Source organism: Carcharhinus amblyrhynchos, chromosome 6, assembly GCF_965287045.1.
Source record: "Carcharhinus amblyrhynchos chromosome 6, sCarAmb.v2.hapA, whole genome shotgun sequence".
In the NCBI taxonomy this organism is placed as follows: Eukaryota; Metazoa; Chordata; class Chondrichthyes; order Carcharhiniformes; family Carcharhinidae; genus Carcharhinus; species Carcharhinus amblyrhynchos.
The window spans coordinates 81,332,236-81,349,555 of record NC_137329.1 but is presented as its reverse complement, the minus strand read 5'-3'; the positions used below and the strand labels follow the sequence as shown (position 1 = coordinate 81,349,555).

General features: G+C 43.0%; 1 protein-coding gene across 1 annotated transcript in view; it reads right to left on the bottom strand.

The window, feature by feature from the left end:
• The window catches only part of pot1 (protection of telomeres 1 homolog), a 333,590-nt gene that overhangs the window by 96,212 nt on the left and 220,058 nt on the right, over positions 1-17,320 (bottom strand). The window contains exon 9 of the mRNA XM_080190783.1: positions 16,083-16,373. Coding sequence (XP_080046909.1) covers positions 16,083-16,373 — 291 coding nt within the window. The remainder of the gene's footprint in view (positions 1-16,082; positions 16,374-17,320) is intronic.

Below are 17,320 nucleotides of genomic sequence, written 5' to 3'. Positions count from 1 at the left end.
TGATTGTCGAACGATGTTCATTCATCCACTGTCGTAGCGTCTGCATGGTCTCTCCAACATACAATGCCTCAGGACATCCTTTCCTGCAGCATATCAGGTAGATAACATTGGCCGAGTTGCAAGTGGACGTACCTGATGGATGGTGTTCTCACGTGAGATGATGGCATCCGTGTTGATGATCCAGCACATCTTGCAGAGATTGCTGTGGTAGAGTTGTGTGGTGTCGTAGTCACTATTCTCCTGAAGTAGTTTGCTGCGGACAATTGTCTGCTTGAGGTTGTGCTATTGTTTGAAGGCAAGAAGTGGGAGTGTGGGTTTGGCCTTGGCACAATGTTCGTCTTCATCGATGACATGGTGAGAAGATGTTTCTCCATTTCGGGGAAGTACTGGAGGCATGGTACATTGGGGAGACCATGCTACGACAATGGATGAATGAATACCACTTGACAATCACCAGGCAAGACTGTTCTCTTCCTGTTGGGAAACACTTCAGTGGTCACGGGCATTCGGCTTCTGATCTTCGGATAAGCGTTCTCCAAGGCGGCCTTCATGACACACGACAGCACAGAGTCGCTGAGCAGAGGCTGGTATTCAGTTCTGCACATAGGATGGCCTCAACTGGGATCTTGGGTTCATGTCACACTATCTGTAACCCCCAAGACTTACCTGGGCTTGCAAAATCTCACTAACTGTCCTGGCTGGAGACAATACACACCTCTTTAACTTGTGCTTAACCCTCTCTCCACTCACATTGTCTGTACCTTTAACATTTGATTACCTATAAAGGCTTGCATTCCAACCATTATTTTGTAAATTGAGTTTGTGTCTTTATATGTCCTGTTTGTGAACTGAAATCCCACTCACCCAATGAAGGAGCAGCGCTCAGAAAGCTAGTGGCTTGTACTACCAAAAAAAAACTGTTGGACTTTAACCTGGTGTTGTGAGACTTCTTACTGTGGGAGGAAACCGGAGCATCCGAAAGAAGCCCATGTAGAAACGGGGAGAATATGCAGACTCCACACAGATAGTGACCCAAGCCGGGAATCGAACTCGGGTCCCCGGCACTGTGAGGCAGCAGTGCTAACCACTGTTCCACCCCATAAATAACAAATAAATGTGGACCCTACACTGATCCCTGATCTTAATTCCAGATATTTTTTACTGAATCTAAATTCCACCATCTGCCGTAGCGAGATTCAGATCCGGTGCCCATAACATTAGATGAGAGTGCTCCACATCGTCTCTTTCTTGGATATCCTCCCTAAGTTATAGAGATTCCCAAGTGTGACCTTCTTCTTCTGCAGAAGCCGGTAGATGTCAATGAATAGGGAAGAGATACCATCTGTGGTGACGAATGCCAAATGGTCTCCAAACTGACCTCTTCCAAGTCTTCATCTTTTTTTTCCTCTTTATGAGATGAAAAATAATGGGAACACATGTCATATTTGGACCAGAGTGAAATAAAAAGTAACAGGAAATGTCTTGGCTGAAGCTCTCCTATTCAGATTACAATACAGACAAAGCAACACTAACTTTCATTGGGAGCATGTAAACCGGCTTACTCAGTGATATCCACCTCAGTGACACACTGCTGCAGCTCTGTGCATTAGTGAATGTAACTATTGAGAAGGGAATGCAATAGATGTAGCAGATGGGAATGGGGTGGAGGAGTTAACAATACCTCCTTGAATCTATTTAAGTGTGGCACAACAGCTCATGCTGGCGGGCTGTAAAGGGAACTGGCAGTTCATTAGATGGAGAGTTGTCCTTGTGCTAATTATGCCCTGAATGGGATGCGCTTCAGATATTTAATACTCCAACTGCCTTAACTGTACAATGTGTTGGGCTCACACTATACTGCCGCTATTGGGCATTTAATGGCTTGCCCTAAGCAGATGCCTGTGCTGTAATACATGAGCTGATAGAAGCTCCCTTGAGCTCGGCTGAATCCCCCTAAAAGCAGTGGCTTTGTGCCCTGTTGCAGTGGTTTGAAAGTCAGACTGAGCACCAAGGGCTCCGTTCATGTTTTGTTGAACTTAAGCCAGCTGTTTGATCATTTTTATGATTGAAATGAGATACAACTTTCAATCAAATTCCAATCTTTGCAGCAGATCTCTAACAGCAAACATTATTTTTCTCTGCTGAAGAGATATGCTCTCTGTTTTGTGAATCCACTTCCTTTCCTTTGTTTAGAAGGCCTCCTGACAGCCTTTCCTTAAACCTCAGTCAGACAGCATCTTGTCGCAGGCAAACATTTTTCCTTTGATTCTTTCATTTCTTGACTGCACGCAATCTCATCAGGTTGAAGCAGCAGCCAACCAACTAATTCAACTAATCCCTCTTATCTTCAAAACTTCCATGGTTTTCAAAGCATGCGAGTTCATGGAAGAACTCAGCTTTCTCCCCGTTATCAATCAGGCAGCAGGCTTGTCCCATTATGTTGTTGATCCCAAAAAAGGGCAACCTTCAACAGATAAACCTTGGTATTAAACCTGGCTCAGGTACATAAAGGCTCAACCTCTATATTCTATGCACTCAAAGTAGAAAAAAACTGGTGTGGTTACGTTGACTTTCTTCTGTAACGTTATTCCATCTCAAAATACATATGTCCGTACTCTAAGGATCTTGTATCTTAATTGAATCATTTGTCGGTATTGCAACAGCCTAAACAATTCCAAAAGCAATCATATTATGATCCGGAATCTGAAAAGAAGAGGTGGTGGGAGCAGAATCAATTGTATCTTTCAAATGAAGATTGTACGTATATCTGAAGACAATATTTGCAAAGCTGTGGGCAGAGAAAGGAACTGAACTGAATAGCTTTTTTGAAAAGCCAGCACAAGTGTGATGGGACAAATGGTCTTTTCCTATGCTGTTTTATTCAATGACTTTACTTTGGAGCACAAGAATGTTATACTGCTTATTCCCTGTCAGGTGCTTTGAATGTGTGTTGTTTAACCACAATTTCTACGCATTTCCACTTCATTGTGTTGTGACAGGCTATGTCTCCAGGCTTGGATGGAAGGCCATGAATGACCCAGCCAGGTCATGGACAAGCTTTCGTATCAGCACAGCTCATGTTGGTGGTGTAGACCCGATGGGCCAAATGGTCTCCTTCTGCACTGTAGGGAATTCTACGATGCTATGTTGCAGGGCCAATGAATTCTAATTCAGTCTGTCATGGCATTAGTGTTTCACTCTGTCTGATTTGATTCAATTTGTCAGCTCACATTTTATAATGTTAGTATGCAGATCGCTTGCTCCCTCGGCGTTCGGTCTTGCAGACAACTGTTTATTGGTTCGATTGGTGACAGATTGTTCTTTCATTATGGAGATTTCCATCCAGTATGGGTCACTGTGGTATTCCTGAGTCTGACACAGTGGATTTAGAGATGCTGACCTGGTTTCTCTGATCTTGTTCATCCCGTGACAATGGATGAATAAACACCGCTCGACAATCACAGGCAAGACTATTCTCCTCCTGTTGGGGAACACTTCTGCGGTCACTGGCATTCAGCCTCTGATCTTCGGGTAAGTGTTCTCCAAGGCGGCCTTCACGACACACAAAAGCACAGAGTCGCTGAGCAGAGACTGATGGCCAAGTTCCGCACACATAAGGACGGTCTCAACAGGGATCTTGGGTTCATGTCACACCATCTGTAACCCCCATGACTTGCCTGGGCTTGCAAAATCTCACTAACTGTCCTGGCTGGAGACAATACACATCTCTTTAACCTGTGCTTAACACTCTCTCCACTCACGTTGTCTGTATCTTTAAGACTTGATTACCTGTAAAGACTCACATTCCATAGAATCATAAAACCCTACAGTGCAGATAGAGGCCCTTCAGCCCATCGAGTCTGCACCAATCACAATCCCACCCAGGCCCTACCCCCACATCCCTACATACTTTACCCGCTAATCCCTCTAACCTAAGCATCTCAGGACACTAAGGGGCAATTTTATCACGGCCAATCAACCTAACCCGCACATGTTTGGACTGTGGGAGGAAACCGGAGCACCCGGAGGAAAGCCATGCAGACACGAGGAGAATGTGCAAACTCCACACAGACAGTGACCCGAGCTGGGAATTGAACCCAGGTCCCTGGAGCTGTGAAGCAGCAGTGCTAACCACTGTGCTACCGTGCCGCTCAATTCCAATCATTATTTTGTAAATTAAGTTTGGGTCTTTATATGCCCTGTTTGTGAATAGAACTCCCACTCACCTGACGAAGGGGCAGCGCTCCGAAAGCTAGTAGCTCTTGTTACCAAATAAACCTGTTGGACTTTAACCTGATGTTGTGAGACTTTTTACCTTGTTCATTCCGCCATTGCCACCAGCGAGAACAGAGAATTCGTGATGAGCCGAAACTCCAGTCACTGCAGACGGACCGGAAAATCCCAGCCGCAGGCAAGGTTGGAGAAGCCCAACCAACATCTCGGACAACATGTTATGCTGAGCGCAGTGCGGAAGTCAGAAGCTTTTTACCACTATGTTGTGTTGATTACCCTAATATCTGCTGTAGATTCAATAGCTCTTGATACTGCTAAATATGTAAACGTGCTGCGTTACATTCTCCCCAAATGTTCATTGCGCTGAAAATATAGTTAATGCCAAAGTCACAGTGAAAACAAAAATAATTGAGGAAAAAATCTGGTTTGGAGGTTATAAGCACATTTTACAAATCAATACTTTCTACAACATTTATAGTAACATTTTAAGTCTTAGGTTATTACTGCTGACTGTTTTGTACAATAGGCTTTCTGTGCAGATCTAAAAGCAAAAACAAGTTCAAATGCACCTAAATAATTACTGCAATAAAAATCATCTGATTAATTCAGAATGACCTTGTATTCGCACCAATGAACTGTGTCAACAAATAAACCCCGTAATCATTGTAGTCCGGCCATTATTAGATTTTAAAACACGATTTGCTACATTTCCCTTATTATTTCTGCATTCAACAGCGTTATCGTATTTGTGCTTGACTGTTCCAATTATGGTTATTACACTTAAGCAGTCATGAGTAGGCAAATCGATAGCAGCACACGGAGTTCCAGGGTAGAAATCCAGACAGGCATTCAGTGTGTTATAAGCCATGCGATGAATTGAGTTTTGTGATGGAATCATTGCCCTTTATTCCCTTCCATTGTTTTTTTTTCTCCGTTTTGTATCACATAATATACATTACTCAGTCATTTTCTGATGTTCATTGCTTCTCTATGAGTAAACGTCTACACCAGTAAGCGCGAGATAATGATAGCTATCTTAGTCCATTCATCCAGGAAGCCACTCCACCATCCACACTGGATTATGAATGACTCCAGGGTATTTACCTCTGTCATTCTACCCGGGAGTCCTTTCTGCTCTCTGCATGAAGAATCTACCCAGTGTTTGCTGCTATTGGATGTCAGTGAGGTTCCATACCTTCCAGAGTGCAGCGTGACAGTGGCCCACAAAGCAGTTTAGCAACGGGCTAACCAACACTACTTCAATGGTTTGCTACAGCAAGTGTAGAACAAGCATAACTTTGGGATAATTGCCCATTAATTACAAACTAATTACACTTTTAAAATTTTAGACCTGATAATTCCAGGCATTTCTTAATTATTCTTCCATGGGGCGTGGGCACCATTGGTGATGCCCATCCCTAATTGCCCTTGGGAAGGTGGTGATGAGCCACCTTTTGAAGTGCTGTAGTCCGTTGGTGTAGGTGCATCCAGAGAGCTGTCAAAGGGCCTCCTCACAATGCTGAATGAGGAGGCCCATGCCAGAATAAATCCTTGAAATGCATTTTTTTAAAACATGAAAACTATTTACGTTCTGATGAATCATACTAAAAAATAAAATCTATGACATTTTAATGTGATTTCTATAATCATAGAACCCTACAGTGCAGAAGGAAGCTGTTTGGCCCATCGAGTCATCACCGACCACAATCCTACCCAGGCCGAATCCCCATAACCCCATGCATTTATCCTAGCTAGCCCCCCTGACACTAAGGGCCAATTCAGCTTGGCCAATTCACCTAACGTTTTAAAAAAATAATGGATCTGATCAAAATTATTTTCTGTCTTAAATGTTTAAACTTTGTAAAATCAATCGTGTCTACTACATCTGATTTCTGAGTGTTTTTTTGGCTGTTTTGTACAGTTCTTGTGCTGCAGTGACAAGAAGCCACACGCTCAGTTGCCAGCTGTTTATACCTGTGCCTCACAACACTGCTACGCAGCTGTTACTCGGAAGGAGTCCTCCTCTCTCAAGGCAACCAAGATTTTCCCATGGGCATCGTACTAGATAGGAATGTAGACTGATTGAATATCAGCAGCTAGCACGCTGACTGAAATCTGGCCTGCTGCTTTCACTCCCTTACTAATTTTATGTCACTTGTTTCGGGATGAAAAAGCTCAAATTTTGCTAATGTTCAGTCATAACTCAGAGCTTCAGCCCAGGGACCCGGGGCTCTTCTCCGCACTGCCTTCAACTCATTGTTACCTCATCTGTGCTTCAGTGACCACGGCTGGACTGATTCTGTGTGATCCTGTCATTGCACAGTCTCAATCACGACTTCTGTTCGACTTGTATTACCTTGGTTCCATTAAACAGCCTTCAAATCGGTTTGTTGGTTGTTGAGTGTAAAACTAACACTTGTGGATCTCTTTTGACATTATCCTTAAATATTTTAACACATTCTTGGCGTATGATGATGATAATTCACCCTTCATGCAGTACTTCACACTTGTCCATATTAAATTTTAAGTTCCGTTTCTGTGCCTTGTCCAATTTATTCAGTAACATTTGGGCTGCCCCTTCAATTTCAATGACCCTCTTATTTTGGCATTGTCTCTAAATTTGACTACCTTGTACTCAGTTTCTGAATTTAGGTCATTGATGTGATTTTAAAACAGTAATGGGCTCAACCCCGCTCTGAGTAAAGCTACTTCCAGCATCCCAGACAATTTAATTCCTCATTAATATAGTGGTTAGTATCCCTGCCTGTCACGCGGGACACCAGGATTCAATTCCCTGACAGGGAGCTGTCAGGTTCCATAACAGTGAGGCAGCAGTGACTGTTTTGGAGAGCATTGCTGCCTCACAGCAGCAGAGAACTAGGTTCAATTCCCGGCTTGGGTCATTGCCTGTGTGGAGTTTGCACGTGCTCCCCGTGTCTGCATGTGATTGCTCCGGGTGCTCAGGTTTCCTCCCACAGTCCAAAGATGTGTGAACTGGGTGGATTGGCCATGCTAAATTGCGCCTTAGTGTCAGGGGGACTAGCTAGGGTAAATGTATGGGGTTATGGAGATAGGGCCGTGATGGGATTGTGGTCAGTGCAGACTCGATGGGCTGAATGGCTTTCTTCTGCACTGTAGGATTCCATGATGAATCATTTACTAAATGGGGAGAAGGAGGCCTTTCAGCCCATTAAGCCTGTGCTGACTCTCCATCCAGTCAGTCCCATTTACCAACTTGAATAGCCTTGTGAGTTTATTTCTTTAAAGGGCCTACCCAATTTCCTTTTGAATTAGTTGGTTATCTTTGCTTCCACCACCAGCAGTGGGTAGTGGGTTTCAGGTCATTACCCCTCAATGTGTAGGAAAAGCTTTTCCTCTCATGCCCCCCACATCCCATGCCCAAAACTTTAAATCCATATTCACTAGTCCTTGTGCCGTCAGCGAGTGGGGACAATTTTTCCTTGTCTGCCTTAAACCAAGCCTGTCATAATCTCATACACAGCTATCAAATCTTCTCTGCTTCAAGAATTACCCCAGCCTCTCCAGTCTAATCTTGGAGCAAAATTTTTCAACCCTGAAACCATTCTGGTAAACCTTCTCCACGTGCTTTCCAGGACCTTCATATTCTTTCTAAAGTAGTGGCCAGAATTGGACACGATTTTCATGTTGTGGCCTAACCAGAGCTTTATCAAGGTTCAACCTAAATTCCCTGCTTTTGCATTCAACACCTTTATTTATGAAGCCCAACATCGCAATGTTTTTCAAACACTCTCTCAATATGTCCGCCATCTTCAAGAGCTATGCACGTGAACACCTTAGACTAACTTGGCAGGGCGGTGAGATCCTGAGGGAAGATTCAGGAGGGGAAGGTACACAGCAAAAATTAGAAGAGTCAACAAGTGAACTTTATAAGCCAGTACAAAGAAGGTTCTGCAAGAGAGTCCTGGACTTAAATTTTAGGTAACAAGCCGGGCAAGTAGTTGACACATCAGTGAGGGATGTTTTGCAGAGAGCGATCATAACTCCTTTAGGGTTCAAGGTTGTTATGGAAAAGGACAAGGATAGGCCTGAAATTGAAGGGCGGACTGGGAGCAAAACCTTTACGTAAATCCGTGCTCGAACTGTGGGAATTATTCAAGAAGCGAATGGGCAGAGTACAGGGCCAACACTTTCAATAAAAAAAGGGTGGGATCAACAAATCCAGTGGAAGGATATACAGCCTTGGATGAAGAGAAAAAGGGAGGCTTATGGAAGAAATTAAGGCTTCAAAACAGCAGAAACCCCCCAAGAAGTTTAGAATGTGCAAGAGGAAACTTGAAAAGGAAAATAGAAGAGCAAAAAAAGGGACATGAAAGGATACTGGTAAGTAGAATAAAGGAAAATCCTAAGTTGTTTTACAGTTACTTTAACTAACTAGGGAAAGAATAGGGTCCATTAAGGACCACAGTGGGAATTTGTGTCCAGAGCCGGAGGACATAGACAGGGTTCTAAACGAATATTTTGAATATTCTATAGTGGTGCTCACTAGTAAGACAGATGATGTGAATATAGAAATCAGGGAGAAGGACTGTGATTCAATTAAATAAATGAACATAGCCAGAGAGAAAGTTCTGAGTGGTCTGCCAGGCTTAAGAGCAGATAAGTTTCCAGGGCCAGATGAAATGTATCTCAGGCTATTGAGTGAGCCAAGAGAAGGTGCTGGCAATAATTTTTAATCCCTCTCTGATCACAGGAGAGGTGCCGACATATTGAAGGATTGCCAACGTGATACCATTACTCAAGAAGGGAGAAGGGGATAAGTCAGGAAACTACAGGGCAGTCAGTTTAACCTCAGTGGTGGGGAATATGTTGGAATTCTGAGAAATAGAATTAATCTGCTTTTGAAAAGGCAGGAAATTATCGAGAGCAGTCAGCACGGCTTTGCTCAGGGAAGGTCACGCCTGACAAAATTGATTGAATTTTTTGAAGAAGTAATCAGGTGTGTAGATGAGGATAATACATTTGACAGTGTTCGTGGACTTACTGACAAGGTCCCAGATAGGAATTGGATCCAGAATTAGCTGGCAGGAAGCAGAGGGTGATGGCTGAGTGTTTTTCTGACTGGAAGACTATGTTCAGTGGGGTCCCTCAGGGATCAGTGTTGAAACTCTTGCTGTTTGTGGCTTGTTTAAAGGATTTATACTTGAATGTAGGAGGGTCAATCTGTAAGTTCACAGAGGTATGAAAACTGAGTGGTGGTAAATAGTGAGGAATGATCACCTTAAATTACAGGAAGATCTAGATGGGCTGGTCAGATCGGCTGATCAATGGCAAATGGAATTCAATGTGGATGATTGTCAAGTGATGCACTTGGCCAGGACAACAAGGCAAGGGAACACATAAATGGCAGGATGCTGGGAAGCACTGAAGATCAGAGGGACCTTGGAGTGCAGGTACTCCAGTCCCTTAAGATAGCAGGATAGATGGATAAAGTGGTCAAGAAGGCACATGGTATACTTGCCTTTATTAGCCAGCACATAAGCCTCAATAGCAGAGAGAGTATTCTGACTTTGTAAGCAAACTATGTAAAATGTGGATCAGGCCACAGCTCGAGTATTGTGTGCAGTTTGGCAATCCACATTATAGGAGGGATGTGATAGCATTGGATAGGATGCAGCAGAGATTTATCAGGATGTTGCCTGGGCTGGAGACTTTTAGTTATGATGAGAGATTGGATAGGCTCGGATTATCTTCCTTGGGAGCAAAGGGACTGAGGATAGGACATGATTGAGATGTATAAAATTATGAGGGACATAGATAGAGAAGACAGGAAGAAACATTTCCCCTTAGTGGAGGGATCAGTGCCCAGGGAGGCACAGGTTTAAAGTAAGGGGTAGGAGATTTAGAGGGAATACGACAAAAAGTTTTTTCACCCAAACAGTGGTGGGAGTCTGGAACTCACTGTCTGAAAGGGTGGTGGAGGCAGAGACCCTCATAACAATTTAAATGTATTTAGATATGCACTTGTGATGCCAAGGCATGCAAAGCTATGGGACAAGTACTGGAAATTGGGATTAGAATAGTTAGGTGGTTTGTCTTTGACCAGCGCAGAGATGATGGGCTTTCTTCTGTGCCAAATACCACTGAGTCCCCAACCTCCATATGCACAATGAGATTCCTCTCCCCCTCCACACTCTTTAGAACTGTGCCCACTGAGTGTACTTTGGACAGAAATACATCACCTTACACTTCTCTGTATTAAAATCCATATTTCACTTGTCACATTTCTTATCCAAAAACCACTTTGATCCTAAATCCTTACAGCTTCAAACTTAATTAAAGGCCTTCTGTTTGAAAAGCCATCTCATAGATATCGAAGTCAGTCATTAGTGAGGTTATCTCTATTTGGTGAAAGAGCATGTTACTCACACTTTCCTTGTAAGTTCAGAATATTCACCATTTTCAACCTCTATTTCATATTCATTAGTAACCTTTTCACCTCTCCCTTGACCATCTTCTCATAGTTGGAAGTATTAAAAAAATTGCTCACTCATTTTTTAGTCACTCCTATGATTGATGACTACCTAGATTTTGCTTGACCTTCCTGATGTGTCTCTGCATAGTCAGTTCAGCAAACGCCTAGCTCTTTCTCCCAAAAAGATTGGTGCCTCAATATTTTTCTTTACTTCAGCTGATTTTGGGGTCCAGGTCCATAGGACTCTTAAATCGGCCTCGCAGGTGGAGGATGTGGTCAAGAAGGCGTATGGTGTACTGGCCTTCATCAATAGAGGGATTGAGTTTAAGAGTCGGGAGATAATGCTGTAGCTTTATAAGACCCTAGTCAGACCCACTTGGAGTACTATGCGCAGTTCTGGTCACCTCATTACAAGATGTGGAAGCTATTGACAGGGTGCAGAGGGGATTTACAAGGACGTTGCCTGGATTGGGTGGCATGCCTTATGACGATAGGTTGAGGGAGCTCGGTCTTTTCTTCCTGGAGAGATGAAGGATGAGAGGTGACCTGATAGAGGTTTATAAGATGTTGAGAGGTATAGATCGGGTGGATTCTCAAAGGCTATTTCCCAGAGCTGAAATGGTTGCTATGAGAGAACACAGGTACAAAGGAGATGTCAGGGGTAAGTTTTTCACTCAGAGGGTGGTGGTGAGTGGAATCGGCTGCCGTCAGTGGTGGTGGAGGCGAGCTCGTTGGGGTCTTTTAAGAGGCTTCTGGATGAGTACATGGGATTTAATGGGATTGAGGGTTATAGGTAGGCCTAGTAGGTAGGGATACGATCAGGGCAACTTGTGGGCCGAAGGGCACGTTCTATGCTGTAGTTTTCTTTGTTCTATGTTCTACGATTTGTTGACTGGCTCATTTATGATCAGGTTTTTCAGTTTGAGCCAACTCCTCTGCCATGTATTAACCCTCTGTGCTCAACATTCTAGCCCCAAATTACCAGGGCAGGGAGGCTGATCGAAGATTTCAATTGGGTTGTTAGGTTGGGTGGTCAGCCATGGGGGGGGGTGGGGACAGGGTGATAGAGACAGGGGAGGGACTCGACCAGGTCACAGTGGGCTTCCTCCCCTTTCTAGCCACAGCCAAAAATTCCTGTCACCCTGGTGCATCGTTTTGCAACCACTTATTGCTATGTGAATGCTTTTGTATATGGAACTGGATGTTACATTTTCTAGTGATACATTGTTTCATAAAGAACTTGCATCAAGATGCTGGTACCCAGAGCCACCCATAAGGAGAAGCCAAATTGGTAAGATTCATTCTCACTAAACCATTTGTTTTACCTGAAGCCCTGGTAGATGTGACTTTCATACTTCCCTGTTAAAAGCCAAAGCTCATTTCATGCTGCGCTGTCATTTTCTAAGCTTCTATACAGCAAAATGTCTCGCACTTGAGGTCATTATTTGATTGCTGGTTCTGAAATTCAGCTGTGAAATGAATTGCTAATGCAAGCAGTAATGGATAACAGTAACTAAGATTGTTCTTTGCTGGTCAGTGGGCTGTCTCATAAGTTTATTTTCCTGGATACTGAACAATCTTCTCCACACCCTAGCTAATGACTGTAACACTAACATAAGAACATAAGAAATAGGAGCAGGAGTAGGCCATCTAGCCCTTCGAGCCTGCCCCGCCATTCAATAAGATCATGGCTGATCTGTCGTGGCTCAGTTCCACTTTCCCGCCCTCTCCCCATAACCCTTAATCCCCTCTCTTATCAAAAACCCATCAACCCGCGTCTTAAAAATATTTAGCAAGGCAGCCTCCACCACTTCAACGGGCAGAGAATTCCAGAGATTCACCACCCTTTGAGTGAAGAAGTTCCTCCTCAACTCCGTTCTAAACCACCCCCCTTTTATCTTGAGGCTGTGCCCCCTAGTCCTACTGTCTTTTTTGAGCGGGAAGAGTCTTTCCACCTCTATCCTATCCATCCCATTCATCAACCTATACGTCTCAATGAGATCTCCCCTCATTCTTCTAAACTCTAATGAGTACAAGCCCAGTTTATTCAGCCTCTCCTCATAGCTCAACCCCCTCAACTCCGGTATCAGCCTAGTAAACCTCCTCTGCACTCCCTCCAAGGCCAAAATATCTTTGCGCAGGTGCGGCGCCCAAAACTGCACACAGTACTCCAGCTGCGGCCTCACCAATGCCCTATACAGCTGCAGCAAGACCTCCCTACTTTTATATTCAATCCCCCTCGCTATGAAGGCCAGCATCCCATTCGCCTTCCTGACCACCTGCTGCACCTGCAAGCTGGGTTTTTGCGACTCATGCACCCACTCCTTTTCTACATCCTGCACCCACTCCTTTTCTCCTAATCTTTGTACTCTATGAATTATATACTTTGTATAGCATACAAGAAACAATACTTTCCACTGTATACCAATACATGTGACAATAATAAATCAAATTAAACATCAAATCAAATTCTTTCAAGATAATGTTTTCTTCTGTCTGCCTCTATTTTATTTGGTTGATAAGTATTTTTGATGATGATAGTGTATTTCGCTCATTATCATTTCCCATACTGATTGAAATCTCCACTCATTATTCCTTCAAAATTCACTTTCCTTGACTGAACAGGGATCCACCAGGAGTTGCATGATAGGTAGTTTCGGGCAAAAGTCTGACTCCATTGGAGAAAATCTTCCCATGTTAAGAATTACCCAATCCACAAGGCTATCATCAGCAGCAAGGCTATCTGACTACATCACAGGCAAAGTATCAGCTAAAGTTGTGTTTAACTGCAGTGACCGTGGTCCTGCTTTAGGGATACCAGCAGTCAAGGTCCACCATCAAAATATACTGTGAACTTTCAGCTTGCAATCCTAACAAGATGACATGTACAGAGTGTTGACCAGTACCTCAGTAAGAATACAAACACACTATGTGATCATGTAATTGTCATGAACAGTCAGTCCCTCCCCACCAAAACTGTAGTGGAGGACTGTGCTGGACCACACTCTTGTTTTCCTGTGTTCCGCACACAGCCTGGGGCAATTAGATCAACCATCCACAGTGCACAGATGACCTATGAAAGTCATCTACAGGCAGCCTAATTGTGAGAAATGACTAGCTCAATATAAGTACACCTGACCGTTGACCTTCTTCATTTAAAATCTGCAACCACATTTAATTTGTCTTTTCCTTTAATCCTTTACAACTAGTTGCTTGGTAATACAGAAATTCAGCACTGCTTGAAAAAAAGACACATGTTGTCAAAGCTTTTCATCTTGCACTTATCAGGACAATTAGCAAGAATACCAAGTCTAAAGGGAACAGCAATCAATACTGAATCTTCTCGTTGTTCCCTTTACATTTGGTATTCTTGTGAATTGTCCTGATGAGTGCAAGGAATATCGCTTCTTCTTTCAGCAATCTTTTATTAATTTGTTTCCTGACATATAAAACTCTGGAAGGGTTCAGGCTTCCTGCCTCATGCTTATTCGTCCTTCAGCTCCTGTGAGCACCGAACTGCAGACTTTACAGTGATGGTTGTGTAAGCACAGGCCCTCCAAACTACTACTTTGATGCAGGATCCACAATGCCAGATAATGACCACATTCCCCTTCATCTTAACTTTCTCATAGGAGCAGCAGGTATATTTTAGTGGGTTGACTGATCTTGACTTCTCTTTTCGCCATTTTGCTTTGTGAGGCTCCATAGAGGGTTCTGCATTTCTTCACCATTCCCAACTTCTTGTTGCACTTCACCATGGTTCCGGGTAGGAGTTCCAGTGTAAGGTCATTAACTTGAAACTTTAATGCTGTTTCACTCTTCATAGATGCTGCCTGACCTGCCAAGTATTTCTTACATCTTAGTTTTTCTTTTAGATTTCCAGCATCCTGAGACATGTATTTTGTTCTTGTAATTGGGCTGACTTGGCCACGACACCATTGCTGTCAATAACTCTTCCTGTTCTCACTTATTAAGTAGCAGATGTGAATGGAAGCAGGTATTTTTCATTACAGTCAAATCCATAAGCCAGGATCCTTCACTGCTATCAACACCCAAGACCAGGTCTTCATATTTAGCACACCAATCTTCCCAAACACATTATCATACTTCAGGTCAGAATAAGACAGTTTCACAGAAGGAAAACAAATCCCCTGGTCAACAGCTCAATAGGGTGGTCCGAGACTGATACTCAATCAAATGGTTTTAAAAACAACCTGACAAATACTAACAAGGAAGTTAAAGGTTCTGAGTGCTGGGATCTGATGTTGAGGCCTCAGTCAGATCAGCCATGATCTTATTGAATGGCAGAGCAAGCTCAAAGGACCAACTGGCCTACTTCTGCTCCCAATTTATATGTATGCATGTTTTAACATGACCTTAAATTACTAACACTTGGAATGTCCCGATTAATTTATTCATTCCATATACCATAAGAATACCATTGCATTTTCTCAAAGTCAGGAATTACAAAAGAAAGGATAATCGTTAAACAAATCAGACTGTGTTTGATGTTGAAATAATTCTGACCCAAGATGTCAGGATAGGGGAGGTCCCTTGAGGTTAATTAAGCTGTAATGCTTTTATGGTGGTAGGAGAAGGGACTGGAGAATATAAATTTCTGCTCACAAGAGTCAGGAATTGCCATTTCCCATGAAATTCATTTTACCCTCCGACATAATTACATTTCTCCTTATATAAAAGAAGGGGATAAATGTCCGTCAGTTGATTTGTTCCTTGTACCATCATTGAATAAAATATGAACAAACTTTTTGTTTGATGTCAAGTGTTAGCAGGCCAGTCGCTATGGATTAGATGGAGGATTAGGCTATCCAGTGTTGTAAGTGAGGATTGGAAGTCAGGAAGGTGACAGATATACAATGCTTGGAGCAGAAATGACCATCCTCTGAGTGAGACTCCCTAGTGGCATGGTGGGATAGTGGTTAGCACTGCTGCCTCACAGCCTCAGGGATCCAGGTTCAATTCCCAGCATGGGTCACTGCATGTTCTCTCTGTGTCTGTGTGGGTTTCCTCCGGTTGTTCTGGTTTCGTCCCACAGTCCAAAAGATGTGCTGATTAGGTGCACTCGCCATGCTAAATTCTCCCTCAGTGTCTCTGAACAGGCGCTGGAGTGTGGTGACTACAGAATTTTCACAGTAACTTAATTGCAGTGTTAATGTAAGCCTATTTGTGGCACTAATAAATAAACTTTGAAAAAAAGTAAACTCATCTCACTTGACAACTTCACAACCGTCAGATAGGAGATTTTACATTACATTCATTTGTGTCATTAACTTCATTGTGTGTCATTAACTTCAAATGCTGGTGTAAATAGGGAATTAATCAAAATCACTCTCATTTTTAACATTATTCAGAAACGATGTCAAATATCTCTTACCTTCAGCAGAACAGAGGAATGATCCACCACAGCTTTCGCAATGAGTTGACATGTCAAGTCGAAGTACTCAGCAGGTTTAACCTCTGAGAGTTTGACAGTTGGCTTGTGAATGGAAAGATTTGCCTTTGCCCATCTGCGCAGTTCCTCGACAGTGAGTTGGTCAGTGGCGGTGAACTGATATGACTTGCTGCTTGTCCGCGGTTTCAGGGGCGCTCCCGGAGTCCCATCAAATGTCAAAGCTGAGAAACCAGCAGCATTGACAGCCTGAAGCTCTTTGTTGAATTCTTGGATCTATACATATAAAATGCAAAAGGATTTAGTTGGTTTTTGTCACTTTCCTAATTGGTACTGACCCTTAATAGCACAGACTGCAGAATTCTCTTCTACATTGATTATTTGGGTGGTCAGTACCTGGAACAGGTTAATGGTTTGGATGGCTGGAGAAGATGCCTGAACAGGAAGGAACAAGACAAATGGGACAACAAATGATTGGATGGATCCACGGGTCAATTTGTAAAATTATTACTCTGTTACAATCTTCCTTCCAGCTTTCAAAATCTTTATCTTCCATGAGGCATTGCTCCATAGTACAGCTCCTTTTGTTGTTTCCTTTATTACGACAGTGACTCCATTTCAAAGCGCTTCATCGGTTGTAAAGCACTTAGGACAACAGGAGTAGATGAAATGTTCTACATAAATGTTTACTTTCTTCTTTCCATTTCATTCCTACTGAAAAAAGCCTGCTTTTTATTTGGCTTCACCCCAGTATCTGTTATGTTACAATGCCATGCATTCATTACAAAAATTGGGGTGGGGCAGAGTTTTTTTTATATAAGCCATCCATTTCCCACTCATTCAGGCCACTTAATGTCTGAACAGTGAACTCAAACAGAAATAAGGACCAAATTCAATCTGAAGAGGGGAATAGAAGGGGCTGGTTTTCCACAGGTGAGATGAGATTAGGTAGGAAGTTCCGAAGTAGGTTGAAGAGAGTTGGCGAAATGGGCTTAGAGGGTGAATACACCCTGTGAGGGTGGGACACGAACGTGCACATTAGATTCCATTCATATTCTGCCTATAATGGAAGATTTCACTGCATGATTGTGAAGTGCCATTGAGGAATGAATCCTCAAGGAGAATTTTTACATTCATCACCACCACACTCACCAAAAACAGAATGCACAATTCCTCCATCAATGCTGAATTCACAGATCAAGGGAAGGCTACACATTTATACG